Source organism: Acytostelium subglobosum (genome assembly GCF_000787575.1).
Source record: "Acytostelium subglobosum LB1 DNA, scaffold: scaffold6, whole genome shotgun sequence".
Taxonomy (NCBI): domain Eukaryota; phylum Evosea; class Eumycetozoa; order Acytosteliales; family Acytosteliaceae; genus Acytostelium; species Acytostelium subglobosum.
Genome location: NW_012236532.1, coordinates 384,220 through 404,680, shown reverse-complemented (window position 1 = coordinate 404,680; position 20,461 = coordinate 384,220). Strand labels below are relative to the sequence as shown.

Sequence of the window (20,461 nt, the reverse complement as noted above, 5' to 3'; positions counted from 1 at the left end):
AATTCCAATGATTATGTTCGCTTCAAGTTTTGTGCATTGTTGTCTCAAAACCATAAATTAGAACAATGTTATCCAATCAGTTGTTGTACAATGATGAATATAGGTAGATTCTTTATTCTTCTTGTCAATTATTATTCTCCTCCAAGTATATATTGGATTGTGGTAGTACTAAGGTTGATGTCCTGTTCTAGAGAGACAACCTTAAATTGATTTATATTTACATCTTTGGTAACATGATTGATTTAGTGTATACTACACTAAACATCTGTGTGCAATCCATTGTCTACAAATAATTAGGATGTTATGTTAGTATAGGTATTATAATGATTTATAATATTTACTTACCATTTGTTATTGAATCTTTTAGACACCTTGTAAAGTTCTCCCTACATAATGAGAGTTCACCTCTTGTTCTATTGCTCCTGGATTGACATCTTTTGTTTGTAACAGAACATCTATTCATTGATATCTTCATGGCCTCTGTATGTTCAACATCAGCATTTGATGAACAACTATTAACCAATAATAAGGTGACCAACATCATCAATAATATATATCGAAATGAACTGTTCATTATTATTATTATTCCAGTGATATATATATAATATCTATAACAATACTATCTGTCTGTCTATCTTATCAATGTTGTTGTTATAATCCTTTATCACCATTATCATCATCATACATATATATATTTAAGACTCAGTCAAGCAACAACGTGTTATACGCTTTAAACATGGTTTGAGTGTGTCTGTCTCTTTGGGTGTAAGAGGGTCATGAATGTGTGTTAGTGTGTGTAGATAAAAGGGTGTAACAAAGGATCAGATGACAGCCCACCACCACCTTCAACCCTACTTCTATATCCATCCACATGTATCCATGAACGAATAGACGCGCCTACATTGAGTCAGTCGTAGTTCATTCATAGTGAGGATTACTTCTGTGTTTTGCTCACATGTGAACTTCTTACAAATCTAGATTGGGGACACCTAAACTCTGAATCTGAATCCTTTCACGATCATTATTACTTTGTTTGATATATATATAGATAGATAGAGTAGAGGTATACCTCTAAGGAGTAGTCTGATTGATTGATTGAGAGAGAGTGTGACAATGAACAATCAACAACAGCAACATCAACAGATGTTGCACCAGCAACAACAACAACAGATGATGATGCAACAACAGAGACAACAGCAACAACAGATGATGATGCAACAGCAACAGTATCAACAACATCCACAACAGCAACAACATCCACAACAACATCCTCAACAACAACAACAAGGTAGACAACAACAACAACAACAATTGACACCACATCAAGTTGCAAAGCTACAAGTTATGAGTCCTCAACAACAGCAACAATACTTTTATCAACAACAACAACAGATGATATTACAACAACAACAGCAACAACAACAACAGATGATGCAAATGATGAATCCACAACAGCTCATACAGTTGCAGATGATGAGTCCTCAACAGCAACAATACTATCTCAATCAGATGGCAATGCAGATGCAACAACAACAGCAACAGCAACAACCTAGCATGTTTGACAACTTTATACCTCAGCGACAGCAACAACAACAACAGCCGCAGCAGCAACAACAAGATCCAAAGCAAAGCCATCAGAACCAATTCCTTCAGCTCTTCCCAGAGCTGGCACCAAAGGCCAATGCATCAGCGGGAGCTCAAACTCAAGGAGTAAGTTCATCAATCACGCAGCAAACCAATCAACCAATCATCTTACTAATGAACACTTCAGGGAATGCTTATGCCAGCGCAATCAAATGTACCAATCGTTCCTGGCAAGCCAAACTATGACATCATCAGAGAGATGCAAGAGTCGGAGATTGTTGAACAAAAGCAACCAACTCCGACAGGCGAATCGTCTTCTGGAAGTGTGGACAAGCAAGCACTCTCACCTTCACAACAGTCACAACAACCACAGGGACCTCTGCTTAATGAGTATGGACATGTGATACTTCCTCAACAACAGCAACAACAGCAACAACAGCAACAACAGCAACAACAGCAACAACAGCAACAGCAGCATCCACAGCAGTTTGGTATGCCAGGTGCACCCTTCCCACCTCAGGCACATCCCCAGCAACAACAGTTTGGTATGATCCCAGGCCAACAACATCCACATCCACAGCAGCAACAACCAATGATGGGCGGAGGAGCTGGTAGTCATGGTCGCGGAGGTGGTAGTCAGGGCCAGGGAGTGATGAACAGTCATATGAGTGATGGTATGACGTTCAACTCAATGTTGCAACATCAACCGCAACCAATGCATCAACATCAAATGTACAACAGTAGTGCCATTGCATCAACAATCCCTCAAACAACACCGGCTGATGAGTTTGGAGATTTCGGTGACTTTGAATCGTCATCCAACGATCCATCACATAGCCAAGCCTTCCCGCAGCCAACCCTCACTATCCCCATTCCATTGACCAATCTTACGACTACATTGCCCGCTCCATCTCCCTCTGCCTCTGTCGTAAAGTCACCGCAACCAGTCGTGCTTCCTGAAAGTCAACAACAACATCATTCAGTGTCCTCACCAGCCATACAGGCACCCGCTGGTGTTTCTGCCGCACAACCCGTCACATCACCTACGACCGTCACGACACCACCAACGCCACAACAAGATGAAGGCGATGTAAAGTTTGATTTGGAGAAGATGATGCAAGAGTCTCTAAGGTTGGCAGGTGTGAAGAGGCCAGATTCGGCAACGATCAAGCAGCCGGCGACGACGCCAGGCTCATCAGTGTGGTCAAACGCAGACAGTTATAAGAGGATTTTTGAGAATGTTGACAAGGAGGTGGACTTCTTCTCATTGCCAACGGTTGAGACTACAACTGTTGCAGTGGTTCCCACAACACCAACCAATCTCACATCAAGTCTGCTCAGCAATGACAACATTATGAACATGGGAACATCAGCTGGCAATAACAAGACAGCAGCACCAGCGGCGATAGCAACACCCAAGGCAAATGTACCACCATCAATTCCAATCATGATGCCAACAACATCAAGCCATAATGATGAGTTTGGTGACTTTGGCGACTTCAATGGAGCTCAAGGAAATGACTCGTTTGACACACCTCCACCATCAAGCCAAGGCATTGGTGGATTTGGCGCTGCCCCTCTCGCCCTCAACAAGTCGACAACATCTCCTCAATCCTCAACATTTGCAATGCCAGCATCAACATCATTTACACCAACAACACTACCAACAACACAAACAACAACATCATCATTTACACCCGTTCCAATCACAATGCCATCAATGGTTACACCATCCCCTGTTGTACCACCAATTGCAACATCAACAACACCCAAACCATCGATTGCTCCACCTGGAATATCACCAAAGCTATCCCGAAACACACCAATCGTTATACCTTTGCCAAAGGTGACTGCAACTCCGACACCAGTGGTCAAGCCACCACCAATTGTCAATCCAGCGCCAGTCGCAGCCACTACAACACCAGCTGCCGGCACAAAGCCTAAGCAGTCCAACTTCTTTGACGATGACTTCATTTTCTCAACGCCAACCCTGCCAACTACTACACCATCGTCGACCTCAATTTCTGACATTCTGGCTCCAACCTCATCATTGGCATCATCGTCCTCCTCAGTGACAAAACCCTCACAGCCTACCCCATTGAACCTTTCATCGGGACACTTCCTGCCCAGCAGCAAATCCTCGAATGAAGAGTTTGAAGAGTTCTCAAGCTTCACAAGCAGCACCACCTCTGATCCAATCTCAACAACAGCAACAAAGGCGTCATCAAGCTCTTCCTCATTCATGGACTTTGGCGGATTCACATCTCAATCACCAGCTGCCCCTGTCGCAACGAACTCTGCGTCCAATATCCCATCATTCTCCAATGACATCCTTATACCTACATCGGCATCAGCCTCAGCAACTACTCCCGCTGCAGTATTGACGCCCGTTGCCTCAAGTGCAAAGCCTACACCGTCTGGACCAACACCCAATCAAACATTGCTCAATGACATATTACAATCACTGATCAATCAAGAGCGTTTGGAGGAGGCAGTCGATTGCCAGAGTAAGATTGCTTTATACTCTGACATCAGCAAGGAACTGGACCAGGATATACAAAACAAGATTGTGTTGTGGACAGACAATGCACCTTCGTCACACATCACCATCGTCCAAATGAAGCAATCATTGAGAGTGAAGAATGTACCAAGCGAGAAGATTGAGACCTTCTTCTCTCAGTTTGATCACCAGCCCCTGTCACTCATGGCCAAGACCGATCTTCATGTTGCCCTCGAGTTACAACAGAAGGCCATTAAATTTGTACAGTAAGTATCTCTATCCAGGGATGAATGCGGCCATCAAACGTATACTAACTTAACTCAATCACAATCACGCAGGAATAACACAAAGACAGAGAGCGATAAGAAGGCAAAGAGCAGTGCCGACATTGCTCAATCAGAGAATAAGATAAGCAGCGAGATTGGCTATATCTCGTTGCAACATTGTCTTGAGACAATACAAAAGGCGGCTGAATTGCTTCCATCTGTACAGAATAATCAGGACGCCACACTACACAAACAAGTGATACAGAGCCAGAAGTACAAGGACTATCTCGCCTCACTGTCCAGTATCTACGCCATTGCCTACAGTATTGAACAACATCTCAATCCAAAGAGTCCATCTGCCACCTTCTCCAAGATCACGAACAACTGGTCATCGATACTGCCGTTCTACAAGGAGGTCAACATTGAACACTTCACGGCCAAGGCCTATGACGCTGAATCACTCTCCAACTCGTCCAACAAGTACCACTGCCACATCTGTGGAAGCAGACTGGAAAACAGCGATCGCCATACACACAACGGTGTCCACTTCCACATGGCCTGCGCCAACTTTTGGGTCAACGTCGTGGATATCAACCTTCCCGCGCAGCAGTAGATAGAATCGGACGCGATCGTCGATTGATGGAATAAATCCATGGATTGATTAACTGATTGATTGATCCGAGTGATCGTTTTATTACATATATCTTGGTGATGGACAACTGACATCCACACTACTTATAGTTGTTCTGGACCCAAGCACCTTCGTCATTTTGCTTGAACCAGACGGGCTTCCATATGGTCTTGGAAGCCTTGCGACTGGCGGCCAGCTTACGTTGCTCCTCCTCCACTCTAACCTTCTCCTTGCTGATCTCCTTCATTGGTGCCTTCTTCTCGAAAGCGTCAAATAGTGTGCCCCAGACCTTTGACGAGTCGGTGGGCAGCACCTCCTTTGGCAGAGTCATCTTGCCCTTGATCATCGTTGATCTGTTCATAAATGTCTTATAATCGTCCTTCTTGTACTCTGTGATCTTGAGCTCCTGGTCCCATGCGCCCTTGATCTTGTGTGTCTTCTCCTTGCCATTGTACACTGTGGACTCTATCTGGTTGTAGCTGCCAAAGAGCAGGGCCTTGGCGTGCCAGACGGTCTTCATGCGAAGCTTGGACGACGACACGGTCATCTTGGTGTTTCCGACAAACTCGGAGAAGCTTCTGAATATACGAATGGCCATGTTGGGGCAGTCGGCCGTGTACTCCTCGTTGAACTTCTCGAGACGCACTGAGACCTTGCCCTCAAACGTCAGCTTGGCGTATGTGCCCATGAAGTTGGTGCGCACTGGGTAGTAGTAGGACACGTAGAGTCCTGCCTCTTTGTTGTAGACACTCGTGCAGGAGATTGGTGGATGATGAGAGATCTGCTCAGCAAAGAAGTGGCAATAGGCGCCGCTGTTGCTGGTGGTCGTGTCATCCTGTCCATTCTCTGTCTCTGTCGCACCATAATGAACGGTTGCTTCCCAAGTCTCACCAAGCACTGGATTAAGTGGCTTTCTAGTTGGATCCTCTGGCAACAAACATGTTGTCATCATATACTTGGCGACCTGCAAGAATCTCTCTGTTGGATCTGTAATCTCATTGGCTCTGTTGATTGATTGTGTGTGGGTGGATGAGGTGAGTGATCATGTGATGGAATGAGTGATCCAGGATGGTCCAGGATGGCCCAGGATGGCCCATCACTTTGATGGCATGTGTCAACTTACTGTAGCAATATATCAAAGTGATTGGAATAGTGCTCAGCGAAATAGGACAATGTTGATTTTGGAAGAATGAAGCTTGCCTAGTTTGTTTTGATTGATTGAGTGTCAGTTTGGTCGATCGATCAACCCTCACCTGATATGATATGTGGAGTGGATGGGTACATACTGGCACAGGCATCACAGATAGATCAGCACCAAAGCTAAGCTTCTTGATGAATGAGGCCATCACTGATGTTCTAGAGACACTTTCATTGTCCTCATCAATATCCTCAATGGATAAATCTGGCGATGCATTTTCCAACTGCTTCTTCACATCCTCTGGCAACTCCTCTACCTCCTCTACTGGTGGTGTATTTGATTTCTTTGATTTGCCCATCTTATATTATATTATATGTATGTTATAATGTGTTATAATATTATTATTTGTATGAATGAATGAATGTGTTGGAAGTGGTGTGTTTAAGATATTTGATTGATTGAATGAACGATCGATCGTTTGGTTGGTTGGTTGATCAGATGTTTGATCGACAATGTGTTAGTTTAATATTAATACTTTTTAATAGTTTAAGTAACAGTAAATAAATAAATGTATTTCAGACTGATCAATCCTATTTGAAGAGTTGTTTGTTTGTACTTGTACTAATGTGATGAATGACTGTCTAGTCGTTGCACAACACCCCTATTCCTACTTATAAATAACTGGATGTTGATGATGATGGAGTTGGAACACCTGTAGGTAGGCAAGTAGAAGCCTCTTTGTAACGATATCTATGGATACGTTATTTATGTGACAACACAAAGTTACGTGACACCCAGGCGCAACATCATGATGCAGAAATGTCATGTTGGTGTAGTGGTGCAGTCAGTGTGTCATTCTCTTGAACAACACACATTTCCATATCCCAACGAAACTGCACATGAAAAACGTGTAACCCCATTCTTTGGGCTAAAGTGTCGTGTGGTGGAGTGGCGTTGTGGTGATGAGAATGATGCATCGCTTTTGGAACTGTCCATCAACCTTTTGGGCTTTGTTATTGACTCGACTAAAGTCTAGAGATAAGATAATAATAATGGTTTTAGATTCAATGAATTAATGAATGAATCAATTCGAATCGATTCTAGTTCTTTAGTACTCAATCAATCAATCAATCAAGTCGATTTCGTAGTAGGAGGGATAATGATTGGTAATGGCTTGTCATCATAGTCTTCGGACAATGTCTTGATGGTGATGTAGTCCAGGGCATTGGGATATTCGAGTATGTTGAATGAGTCCATCCTTATCTTTGTCCTCTGTGAATTGACCGTTTGATTATTGATTGGTGATATCGTCTGATGATTATGATGTTGTCGTTTCAAATACACTCCATACTTATACCAAGCTGGTTCCTTCTCATAATCAATACCCTTTTCCAATAACATTTCCCTCATCTATTGATTGATTGATCATTAGTTATCCATATATGTATGATTGATCGATTGTAACTTACTGCTCTGCCATCCTTTCCCATGATTAGTTTGTGATGGAAGTTTGCCTGTGCCAGTCCAGACAATGAGTTCCTCCTGCAATCAATCACACTCCTCCATACCAAGTTATCCTGGATTGTTGGAATGTCAGTAACTCCATGTCCACACACGTACATCACATGTCGGTGACTTACCAAAACCTCCTTGTTTGATGGCAATACAAAGATACGAGCGTCAAAGTGTGGCATACTAGTTTTGATGTAATCTCCGAGTTTGCCATCGGCGTCGTATGATTGTTCGCTGATGGCCTTGTAGAAGGCGGTGGATGCAATGCCTGCAGAGAGACTGACCAACTTTTGTACCTTGCCATTGAATGGTATCTGTGACCTATTGAAATTGGCCGTCAACTTCTTTTGATACTCTTCCTCTGGCAGTGATACAAAGCACAATGTTATCTCATCACTGAATGTATACGTCAGACTTGGTGTAAACTCCTTCATCAATATCTGTGCAGTCTGTATCATTGCATTGTGGACTAAGTTTGAATGATTGAATGAATGAGATCGAGTGAGTGAGTGATTGATTGATTGATTGATTGAATGATGATTGAATGTGACATAGGTCATACCTCTGATGTCCCAAGGCTTGTTGAACTGCTTGGTGAATTTACTAAAGCCATGACCATCTAGACGTATGATGAATGGTACATTGCCTTCAATCTGCAATGTATTCATTGATGTCTCCAAGTTCTTCATTCTATCGCCAAGTTTATCATTATTCAACTTTGCATAGTATCTTCTTGATTGAGACCATATTGATGTATTTGATGATAATGAAGATAATGAGGATATTGACGATGTCGATGATAATGATGACTGATTGTTCAATGATGCCAATGATGTTGATGATGATCCATATTTGATTGATTTGTTGATTGTATGATTGACAGAAGATGATATATATCTTTTTATAAGTGATGTAGGTCTTTGTATTATACTACTATTCATCAACATCATCATGATATCGTTTCAACCAGGCCAACAGTTAGTAATTGTAGTACTTTATGCGTTAAATGATGTCGTCTTTACTCAAAAAAAAATCAAACAAACATGGACAAAACTTTGAAAATGTTCAACATTGCACCCATACACTTCAAACAATAACAAAGATTAAGATTAGTGTACAGATACACACAAACTCATACATATAATATAAAGAAAGAGATGAACAGCTATCGTATAAAGAATAACTATGTCAAGACTAGCAATGCTGAAGATGATAAGAATATGAAACCAGAGGATATTATAAAGCGTGACTTTAGATCAAAGAACATCGAGAAGAGCAGGTCTCTAAAGTTTAGATTCGATCATATATCAGGACTGAGCATGTTTCAAGAATGGGAGAAATATGTTTGTTGTATGTATCATCTTGACACTTACCTTCAACATAATCAATCAATGAAACGACAAACTAATCATTCAATCATTCAATCAATCAAATGATTACAGACACTATTATAGGAATTGTACTATTCTTTACTATATTCAGTATATTTAGGACACTGTCTAGGTACTTTATGTAGATTGATCAAACAGGTGGACCCATTGATCTTATATTTATCCAAAGTATCAATAAACAAACTGTGCACATACTGCGGATGTCATTATCACATCATCGATTCCTGGACCTAGACGATCACAAATACAGACACAGATATCATCATCATAATGATTATTCAATCAATCATTCATCATCTTGATGATTCACTCACTGTTCAATCAGTTTCAAGGTGTGTCACATTCCTTTGCAAACGTGCGTGGAACTTATAAGTTAGTTGCAATGAGAGAGAGAGACTAGTGTACAATAGTCCAACAACACACAACCCAACAATAGATAGTTCTCATCCCATCTATCTTATAATTGGATGATTGGTGTGAGTAATGGGCCAATGCAAAGACCCAATGTGATTGGTTGGTCCTGGTGAAGGACACAACCCTTCCACTCTCCGACACACACAACCTGCAAAAAACATTGGATGATGCCCCTCTCTGACTTATTCTTCTTCTTCTTCTTCATTCAAACATACACACACAAACACATACACATGTAATTTATAACTTATACTTATCATAATAACAAATAATTACAACAATAACAAACATTTATAACAACCTTGAGACGAGAGACAAGTTACCTAGGTGCATGCGTATGATGCTCAAGTGCATTCATACTGCTACATTCTACAGCAACAACAACAACAACAACAAGGACGTCTGAGGAGAGAGGAGGAGGAGAAGAGGGTCTAGTAGTTCATATTCTGTGTCGACACAGAGTAGCAACGCACAGGTTGATTGAACAACAACAATGGAGGATACCTTTTTCAAGAAGGTAAGATAACAATTCACTGATCTGGACATCGCGATCGATCACTCAGAGTCTAATCAACCATTAATGAACCTATCTAGATCACTGGCGAATATGTCGAACGAAAGGCCTACACGATGAAGGTGTCAGAGAGAGGTGAGGCACCAATAACAGGAGCATTCTTCTTGACAAACTTTAGAATTGCATTTGGACCGAGCGATAAGAGCAAGAGGAAGAAGGAGTTTATCGATATGCCTATATCGTCCATTGCAAAGTTTGAACGATCCTCTCCCAACAAGAAGGACAGACTCATAGAGATACACTCCAAGGAGATCAGATCGTACAAATTCCTCTTTAGTTCTGACGAGTTGGTCGAGGAGCTGGAGCGCAAGTTCCTCCGGTTACATCCCCTCGTCAACGAGAAGGTCTTTGCCTTCTACAACTTTGAGAAGTACCCCAACACCAAAGGTGCAAGGATATATGATGCTGTACAAGTATGTTCGCTGGCGGACACATCAATCAACTCAATCACTCACTCAATCAATCACATCAATCAATCACATCAATCAATCAAACAGGAATTCCAAAGACAAGGTATATCTAGCACACCAACAAAGAATTGTCAATGGTTTGTAACGAATGCCAACTCGGATTATGGACTGTGCGAGACGTATCCTAGGATACTGGCAGTGCCCAGCGGTAGCCAGGAGCTGCTGAGCAAGGTGGCTTGCTACAGGACAAACAAGAGACTGCCTGTGTTGTGTTGGCGACATCCAAAGAAGAGCACGATCATTGCACGTTCATCACAGCCCAAGGTCGGCGTGTCAAAGAACAACTGTCCAGAGGACGAGAAGTTGATCAGTTTGATCGTCTCGGCATCGGGCGACTCATGGGTGACGGTGGTGGACGCGCGGCCCATGGTCAATGCGCTGGCCAACCGAGCCAAGGGCGCAGGCTATGAGAACGTCGATCGTTACGAGAACACAGTGCTCGAGTTTGCAGGCATTGGCAACATTCACGCGATGAGAGACAGCTTCAAGAAGCTGCGCGATAGCATCCTTGGCGACTCAGTGTCTGACAACATGCGCTACCTGTCCAATCTGGAGAACTCGCATTGGCTCGAGCATCTGAGCCTTCTCATCGAGACGTCGGTGCGCATCGCCGAGAAGGTCGACTCGGGCACCAGCTCCGTGCTGATACACTGCAGCGACGGATGGGACAGGACTAGCCAACTCAGCGCGCTCAGCATGCTGCTGTTGGACGGCTACTACCGCACGTTAGAGGGCTTCATTGTGCTCATCGAGAAGGAGTGGCTGTCGTTTGGACACATGTTCTGGAGGAGGACACATGGCAAGGGTGCCGACGATCGCTCGCCAATCTTTCTGCAGTTCATCGACTGTGTGTGGCAGATCTGCAATCAGTATCCCAAGAGCTTCGAGTTCAACGAGAGGCTACTGGTCGACATCTTGGACGCATTGTACAGCAGCCAGTTTGGCACTTTCCTCTACGACTCGGAGAAGGAGCGTCTGAGGGCCACGCAACTCCCCTCGCTCTGGTCACACGTGGAGGTCAATCGAGCGAACTACATCAACATACTCTATCAGAACGATGACAGGTCATTGGAGCCAGTCTCTGAGCTCAGACATATGCGTCTGTTTGAACCATACTACTGTCGACTGTTCAGTCACACAACGCTCGAGCGAAGTGAAGCATCCACCGAGCTGGCGCTGAGGAAGGAGACAACGATCAAGTCGATCAGTGACGAGCTGGCTCAGCTCAAGGCAGAGAAGGAGATTGCCGATCAACGCAATGCAGACCTGTTGGTCGACTCTGTCAAGCTACACACTACGATCGAGGACTTGAAGCGACAGATACTAATCAAGACGCAGATATGCGAGTCGAGGGAGAAGGAGATGCTCAATCTTCGCAAGGAGAAGGATAGTCTGTTGGAGGTCATCGAGGCCAATCATCTATCAGTCACTGGCGGTGCAATTGACCTGACGTCCAATGGAGTTACAAAGACGACGACAACGACTACCACTGGCGACAGTAGCAGTAGCAGTAGCAACAGTAGCAGCAATCAGCAGACATCAATCATGGACTACAGCATCAAGTCGCTGCAGAACCGTATCACGACGTTAGAGTTCAACCAATCACTACTACAGAGCGAGAATGTAATACTAAAGAGTGACCATCAGTCTGCCAATGGTCAGTTGGAGGACATCAGACAGCAGCTCAAGCTCAAGGAGAGTAAGCTGGAGGAGCTGAGCAACGAGAACGAGAAGCAACAAGCCAAGCTGGAGGAGTGTGAGAGGACCATCCAGGCCAACATATTGCAAAACTGCGAGCACGAAGCAATCATGATGACGATCATATCAGAGCGTGATCAGTTCTGGCTACAACTGCAAGAGACAAAGAGTGGCAGCAGCAACAATGTCATCAGTGGCGGCAACAACTACACCAATGGACATTCCAATGGCAATGGCAACTCAGAGAATGGCAATGGCACTGACGTGTCAATGAGCGATTCAACATCATCTATCAACAACAACAACAATGGTCAACATGATTCAATCAACAACAAGTCCACAAACTTGTTTGATTTCTTTGTTAGTAGATCACACGAAGAGAAGGATAAGGACAAGATCAAGTCACCATCATCAACAGCCAAGAAGGCAACTGTAAATAGCAACAACAACAACAACACGGACAACGACAACAACAACACAGAGAGCAAACCAATATTCAGTAGACTGAGAGGATTCTCTTTGACCGACACTCTCAACAGGAAGCCAAAGAATCAATCTTACTCGACGGCCATCAGGAGCCTGGAGATCATCGACGACTACACCTCGGAAAAACGCACCGCACCAGACGAGTCGTCATCCTCCCCGCCCCTAGGGCTCGTCTTCCAGCTCGGTAGCAAGAAGCTCACGGAACGACGTGAGCAGATGATGCTGGCGTCCGACCAGAGGGAGGTGTGCACTGGCTGCAACTTGGACATACCTAGGAATCGACCATACTACAAGCGAAAGGACAAGGTGCACTGCGAGCAATGCGAGAAGGACTTCACGGCGATCAAGCACAGGAATCAGCGATGTACCACCTGTGACAAACCATTCGAGAGCAATCCAAAGAGGATAGGCGACCAGCTCTATTGCAAGCCTTGCGTCAAGAAGATCATCACGTCCATTGACGACCTTGGATTCTAATTAAATGGTAATCCCAACCTTTAGTTTGAATGATTGAATAGACTACATTGTTTGATTGATTGGATCTAGATCGAAGCAAACACCATCTGTGATGGACTGCCAACATCGATGTAGCGGTCGATGAAGGAGAGGCGACCAGTGGACTTGTCGACAGTGAAGATGGTGATGTTGTCACTGCGCTGGTTGAGGACGTAGAGATGGTTGCCCAATGGGTCTATGACAATGCTACGGGGGAAGTCGCCACGAGTCCATACTTCCTCGACAAAGGTGAGTGTGCCCTCAGTCTGCTCCACGCTAAACAGGGTAACAGTATTCCTCAGTCTGTTGGCAGCGTAGACAAACCTGCCACACTGTGACAGGATGATACCAGATCCAAAGCTGCTGCCGCGATAGCTGGGCTCAAATGTCGAGAGTGTCTGGCGTTGTTGCAACAGGCCAGTCGATTGATCAAAGTGGTAGAGTGTGACAGCACTCGACTCCTCGTTGAGCATGTAGACAAACTTGCCATTGCAATGGAAGACGAGGTGGCGTGGACCACAGCCTGCCGATGGTCCATCGATGAATGCCGGGGTGTTGGGTGCCAACGCTCCGGCGTCGCTGAGCTTCCATTGGTAGATGCGATCCTGGCCCAGGTCTGTAGAGAAAGCGTACTGACCGCTGGGGTCTGTGCCGAACCAATGTGCATGTGGTGCGTCGTGGCCACTGTTTGAGAAGCTGCCTGGTTGGGCGCCAACTGCCTTGGTCGGTCCAACATTGTCCTTGGCTTCGAAGAATGCTGATGATGGCTGGAGCTGACGAGTGGCGGGATCGATTGGGAACACGGCCACTGAGCCCGAGCCGTAGTTGGCGACGAGTAGTAAGCTCTCCTTGGGATTGAGTGATAGGTGGCAGGGCCATGTGCCCAGACTGTCAAGTTCGTTGAGTTGAGTGAGTGAGCCTGTTGATTGATCGATTGACAATGCTACGATGCAACCATTCTTGCCAGACTTGTAATTGTCGACTTCACTGGCGGCGAACAATGTCTTTGATTGAGCATCGATGACCATCTGAGCTGGACTTGTCACAGAGCACACAACCGACTCACGCTTCAACAGCAGACCAGTCTTTGGGTCTACCGAGTACAAATAGATACCCTCTCCATTTGGACTATAAGTTCCAACGTATGCATAGAATGTCTTGTCACTACTCATATTGTGATGGTTGGTTGATAATGATTATGATTATGATTTGATTGATTGAATGATAGTATGTTAGATATTGAATGAATGAGAGAATTGGTGATGATCAAACAAGTGATGGCTCACTGATTCAGTTCAATTCCATTTGAAATATCTTGGTATCGAGATCTTGTGGCTCAACTTGGATTCAGAAACATAACTTCGTAGTTCGACTGTCTCTCATATCATAACAATCAAAGATAGAGTTACTGTAACTGTATGTTAGTCATATGAATAAGTGTGACAGACTTGATGCTTGGGGCAGAGACCTCAGTCCACTAGAGGTCTCAATCAATCATTATCCAACTCTCACCTCAACATAACAACCCAGTGGGGTGATCAATCAGATGATTGATAGTAGCAGTAATACAAGTGATCACCCCCAAGTGTTGATGCATCAACCAACCATAACTATAACTACTACTTACTGTAGGAGTTGTGGTAACAGTAGCCTATTATTTGAACCCATCACTGTGACCCTGCTCATTGGGCATCAGTAGAATGGTAGTGTACTCTATTTACATCTCTTTGGAATGTAGTTGATGATAGCATTCCAGTCACTTCACATCTTCATCAATCATCTAGAGATAAAGATAGAGAGAGGACCAAGCTCCTAAGAACAAGAACAATAACAAACACAACACCATCAACAACAATTCCATGTTGTTAACTAACTGGTCAACAACAGTTTCCTGGCGTACCATACGAAATGGCATCTTACTTACATCATTATTGCTAGTATTAAGCATACCCTCAATCCGTTAGTATCTCTTAATCAACTCGTCTATATCCATACTAATCAAACCAATCCAATAATAGATGCTGATGAATGTATGATGCCATGTTTGTTTGGACAAGTGTGTTGCCAACCTAGATCATTCCTTGGACCAAAGTGTATAGACAAATGTTTCTTTAAGACCTGTCGAGGAGATACTGTTTGTGTTCTGGACAATAACGGTGAACCATATTGTCTATGTACTACCACGGGTACTACAACAACATCAAGTACAACTGGTGTAATATCTACTATTGCCACAACTACTGTATCCACTCAATCAACCATTATGAGTACTGTGGCATCAACCACCGTATCACCAACATCCACCACTGGTCCAATCACAACTGGTCCATCAACAACCTCAACTCCATCCACCACATCAGTGCCTTCGACGACGTCTGTACCATCGACCACTTCTGAGCCATCGACATCATCAGTGCCATCGACTACATCTGAGCCATCCACCACATCAGTACCTTCGACAACATCAGTGCCATCGACGACATCAGTACCATCGACTACATCAGTACCATCGACAACATCAGTTCCATCAACCACCTCTACTCCAGCTCTTCTTCTCAAAGTGATTGTCACAGCATTCAATGATTCCAACCATGTAAGTATAATCAATCAAATATGGAGTGGATCCAGCAATTTGTATTCATTAACCTTTTATTGATCCACCATTCCCCAATTCATTACAGGATGGAGTTTACCAAACACTCGAGGGAACAGTGCCAGGAATTGTACTTACATTGTCCAATGGACTTGGTGAAAAGTTGAATGACTACACAACAACATCATCAGGTATTGTTGAGATTGATAACTTGCAACCAGGAATATATTGCCTCCAACTGAATAGCAACAGTGTTTACTCACTTGGACCATCTGGCAATGACAATCATTTCGATGACAATGGCAAATACTGCTTCGCCCTAGACGACATCACAACAAAAGACAAAGTCCTCTCTGTACCAATTGGATTGATCAATAGTTTCCAGATTCGTGGCCTAGCCTTTGAGGACCTCAACTTGGTATGCTATCAATCATGGAATGATTCCACCACTCACCCACTCATTCAATCAATCAACCAATCATAGGATGGAGCACATCAGAGCAATGAGCCAGAAGTTAGTGGTGTAAATGTTGATCTTAGGAGAGACAGTCCAACTGGTGCTTTGGTAGACTTTATTACAACAGATTCTAGCAAGGGTAGAAACTCAATTGCATTCGATAGTTTGAGGCCTGGATCATTCTGTCTCATATTCACAGATCCCAATGACAACTTTGAAGTTGGTAAACCTGGCGTTGACAACCAATTCAGTTCAGACAACAGCTATTGCTTCGTACTCAATGCAGGCACCGCCAAGAGAGGAGAGCTCAGTGCATCACTTGGCCTGGTATGTTATATTTTGTTCATGTGACATACTCATTCACTCACACCCGATCATCTATCAATCAATCAATTAATTAATTAATATCAACAGAATAGGAAGGTATTTGGAATCAGGGGCGACGTGTTCCAAGATCTTAACAATGTACGTTATTCAAACTCGGACAATCAATGGAATGATTCCGTCTAACAATAGGACATCAACAATAGAATAATTTGAAAGACTCTGGTGAACAATTACTTCCAAACATTGTGTTTGAGTTGAGCACTGATAGTGCCACACCGAAGGTGGTTGATAGAAAGGTGTCTGGAACAACAGACCCTTCTTACGCCTTCACACAAGTACCCACAGGTCCATACTGTATGCATGCATTTGATCCAAACAATGCCTTTATATTCAGCGACCTTGCCAGTCCTTTCAATCGCAGTGGCTTTTACTGCTTCAGACTCAATGGTATCGATGTCAATGATGGATTCCTTACTCTGGATGCACCAATGGTATGTTGTAATACATCATAGTCATACAGTTGTTTGCTACCTAACACAATCTACTCAATCATTCAAAGGTCTCCTCCATTACAGTTTTAGGAGATATGTTCAATGATCTTAACAAGGATGGTGTTCGTCAGAAAGCTGACCCTAGTCTTGGAGGAATGAATATTACTCTGGTCAATAGAGACTCCAACAAAGTACTTAATTCAATCGTCTCCGACACTGGATCATACAGGTTTTACGTGGAGAAAGGTAAATTCTGTATTAGAATCAGAGATCCAAGTGCCAAGTATGTAGTTGGTCCAACTGGCACTGGCAATCAATTCAACAACCAGGGTGAGTTCTGTTTCACTGCCAATGACAGTGTCCCAGATAAAGTGATCACAGCCAATGGTGGATGGGTACCCTCTAACAGAAAGAGAGGGCAGCTGCACCTTAGACTCAATCAATGAGTACATCCCCTCTTTATTCTATAAGGATAGATCAAAGAAATTATATTAATAATAAATAATAAAATTAATAAGGATTGATTGATTGAGTGAGGGACATGAACTGATCAAATCCTACCCTCACTCCCCAATTGCATAGTGGTGATCATGTGATTGATTGATCAATCCAATAGTATATATATATATTATTAAATGAAGATATGTATTGAGAAATCTAAAAGTGATCATAGAGATTATCGACACCTTGTTCTCGACAATGAATTGACTGTTTTGTTGGTGTCTGACAATCAGTCACCATTGGCTGCAGCATCACTCAGTGTCAAAGTTGGATCATCATCAGACCCTGAAGAGTTTCTGGGAATGGCACGTGTTACAGAGTTCAGATAAATATCCAGAGATTGAAGGATTCGAGACATTTATCAAACAACATGGTGGAAGAAGCAATGCCTTCACTTCAAGTAAGTAAAGTATATGATTGAATTATAACACCAATACTGACTTCTATCGATTGAAACAATAGAGTTGTTAACTACTTTTGTATTTGAAGTAACCTATGACCAATTGGAGCCTAGTTTGGATAGATTTGCATCTTACTTCGTCTCAAATCGGTTCCCCAAGGATGCGGTGATGAAGGAGGTGAACATTGTTCACTCGGAATTCAGTTCTAAACTTCAGGACGATGACCATAATATAGTTTGCGCAAGGAAGCTGGCATTCCCTGGTCATCCATTTACAAGGTTCAGCACTGGAACAGAGATACACTGGACCATCCAGACATTCATACTGAATTGGTGGACTTCTACTATCGATATTATTCATCCAATATGATGTATCTATGCATCATGGGTCGTGAATCATTGGACAAATTGGAGGAGTGGACAAGACAATACTTCTCACCAGTGATCAATACACATATCAAAGCATTCATATCTCCACCATTATTACTCAGTCATCCAACTCGAATACTTGCTTCACCAATCATTGATGGACATACCTTGGAGCTACTTTGGTCACTTCCATCTCGAATCTCAATCACAAAGACCTACACCACTTCCCCTTACAAGCATGTGGCGGGTATCTTGGGACACAAGGCCAAAGGCACTCTATGTTCACTATTCAAACGAATGTTCCTGATTGAATCAATGACATGTCTTCCATATATGTTTGATCATTGAGGTGAGTTCATTCGAATGAACTTTAAACTCACAACCATTGGCTTGGAACAAGTTGACTTCATCATCAGTCAAGTATTTCATTATATCAAGATGATGTTAGAGCGTCCCATCCCTGAACCTCTGATAAATGAGTTCTGTTCTGCAAGGAGGAATGCTTGGGACTCTTTCACAATCAATCGTCCATTCGAATTCACTTCAATGATCTCAAAGGATCTCGCTCATTTTCCAAATCCAAGTCATATTCTAAACAATGGTTATATGTATGACAAACCAAACATTGATGATATCAAGGACGTACTCAGTCAGTTGACAATTGATAACATGGTTGTCTGTCTACACTCAAGGTCATTCAATTCTCAATTGGACAGGATAGAACCCTACACTGGGTTCAAATACTTCATGGAACCAATCTCCATTCACCAACGAGAGGTTTGGAGTTCAATTCCCAAGAATGATTCATTGGAGTATCCAATGCCCAACCCTTATACTCCGAAAGACTTAAGTATTAAGGCCACTCAAACCAATCTGGAATCAATACCAGAGGTCATCATGAATCAGAATGGTATCACAGTAGAGTATTGCCCAGATGAACTATTCAATACTCCCAAGGCTGCAGTCTACATCTGCCTTTGGCCTACCAATATGGAGCCTTACGACGTACTTTGTCTCAGTCTCCTTGGTCTATGTATGACAGAGGTACTTCAAGATACCGTACTTTACTATGCCAGCAGAGACAATTAGAGTTTATCAAAGTCGACACTGGCTTCATGTTCTTGTTCAAAGGTCTGAGCGATCAACTTCTGGCATTGGCAACCAAGGTCATTGAAACATTATCCACTCTCGAGATAACTCAATCCCAATTTGAACATGTTCGTACACAAGCCAGGAATGACATCAACAACCAGTCATTTATCAAACCATATAACTACTCAAAGTTTCAAGCAGAGATTCATCTTTGGAATTGGAGAAGGACACTAAAGGAGGATACACCAATTCTGGATCAATTGACAATGATTGAGTTTGTCGAATATGTTCACAGATTGTTCCAAACAGCTAACTTGAGATGCTTCATTTATGGCAATTTGTTAAAGACCGAGGCATTGGAGTTTGGTCACAACATTCAGTGTCTTCCGCGCCCAGGTGCTTGCGCCACAAAGGCCAACATTAACTTTGTTCCACGAGGTATCACATTGCCAGTTGGAAGCAAGTTTGGTGTTCGCAAACGAATGGAGAACATCCAGGAGACCAACTCATCATGTCATGTTTGGCTCCAAGTTGACATCCCAACTACGCAACAGATTGCCCTTGGGATGGTGATTGCAATGATATTCAATGACAAATCATATCTTTACCTAAGGACGAATAGGAACTTGGGATACTCGGTATAGTCTGGCACTCAATTCATTGGCAACAATATGTTCCTCAGGCTCTATCTTCAATCGCATGAACATGATCCAGACACACTCCTGAACAACATGATCGAGTTCCTCGAGGATCTATTTATCAATGATCTCCAATCCCTAACTGACACTCAAGTGTCAGAGTGCGTCGCAGCCACGCGTACCTCTCAATCTGAGAGACAACCCAACATCTATCTCCAGGCTTGGGACTTGTGGCAGAGGAAGATCATCCACAATAACTATAACATCAGTGAGTACCTTCCATTCTTTTACCTTTTTTGAATGAAATTTTTGTACTTACTTCTCCATCAATCAGAGGACAAGCTTATCAAGGCTCTCGACATTGTAGCTAGAATAGACCTCGTGGAGTTCTATCAAGAGGTGATTGGGATGGGTTGGTTCATTGTTCAAACCTT

The 20,461-nt window shown here is 43.2% G+C and overlaps 6 protein-coding genes across 6 annotated transcripts; 3 read left to right on the top strand and 3 right to left on the bottom strand.

The window, feature by feature from the left end:
* Window positions 1–1,113: 1,113 nt before the first annotated feature.
* On the top strand, window positions 1,114–4,963 carry SAMD00019534_034820 (hypothetical protein; the record flags this gene model as incomplete). Its single annotated transcript, XM_012904374.1, has 3 exons — window positions 1,114–1,710; window positions 1,772–4,350; window positions 4,423–4,963. The coding sequence occupies 3 exons, from the start codon at window positions 1,114–1,116 to the stop codon at window positions 4,961–4,963; spliced, it is 3,717 nt and encodes a 1,238-aa protein (XP_012759828.1).
* Window positions 4,964–5,081: 118 nt separating this feature from the next.
* On the bottom strand, window positions 5,082–6,477 carry SAMD00019534_034810 (hypothetical protein; the record flags this gene model as incomplete). The annotated part of the gene is made up of 3 exons (XM_012904373.1): window positions 5,082–5,985; window positions 6,105–6,181; window positions 6,268–6,477. 3 exons carry the CDS (start codon window positions 6,475–6,477, stop codon window positions 5,082–5,084), a joined length of 1,191 nt encoding a protein of 396 aa, XP_012759827.1.
* Window positions 6,478–7,529: 1,052 nt separating this feature from the next.
* SAMD00019534_034800 (hypothetical protein) lies at window positions 7,530–8,380 on the bottom strand (the record flags this gene model as incomplete). Its single annotated transcript, XM_012904372.1, has 4 exons — window positions 7,530–7,532; window positions 7,589–7,696; window positions 7,760–8,100; window positions 8,194–8,380. Coding segments are annotated over 4 exons (639 nt in total), but the record flags the coding sequence as incomplete, so codon positions are not given.
* Window positions 8,381–9,929: 1,549 nt separating this feature from the next.
* Window positions 9,930–13,141, top strand: SAMD00019534_034790 (hypothetical protein; the record flags this gene model as incomplete). The annotated part of the gene is made up of 3 exons (XM_012904371.1): window positions 9,930–9,953; window positions 10,031–10,423; window positions 10,508–13,141. 3 exons carry the CDS (start codon window positions 9,930–9,932, stop codon window positions 13,139–13,141), a joined length of 3,051 nt encoding a protein of 1,016 aa, XP_012759825.1.
* A 65-nt stretch (window positions 13,142–13,206) lies between these two features.
* On the bottom strand, window positions 13,207–14,331 carry SAMD00019534_034780 (hypothetical protein; the record flags this gene model as incomplete). The annotated part of the gene is made up of 1 exon (XM_012904370.1): window positions 13,207–14,331. One exon carries the CDS (start codon window positions 14,329–14,331, stop codon window positions 13,207–13,209), a length of 1,125 nt encoding a protein of 374 aa, XP_012759824.1.
* Window positions 14,332–15,422: 1,091 nt separating this feature from the next.
* SAMD00019534_034770 (hypothetical protein) lies at window positions 15,423–17,473 on the top strand (the record flags this gene model as incomplete). The annotated part of the gene is made up of 6 exons (XM_012904369.1): window positions 15,423–15,752; window positions 15,841–16,170; window positions 16,237–16,536; window positions 16,624–16,674; window positions 16,740–17,027; window positions 17,096–17,473. The coding sequence occupies 6 exons, from the start codon at window positions 15,423–15,425 to the stop codon at window positions 17,471–17,473; spliced, it is 1,677 nt and encodes a 558-aa protein (XP_012759823.1).
* Between the last annotated feature and the right edge of the window lie 2,988 nt (window positions 17,474–20,461).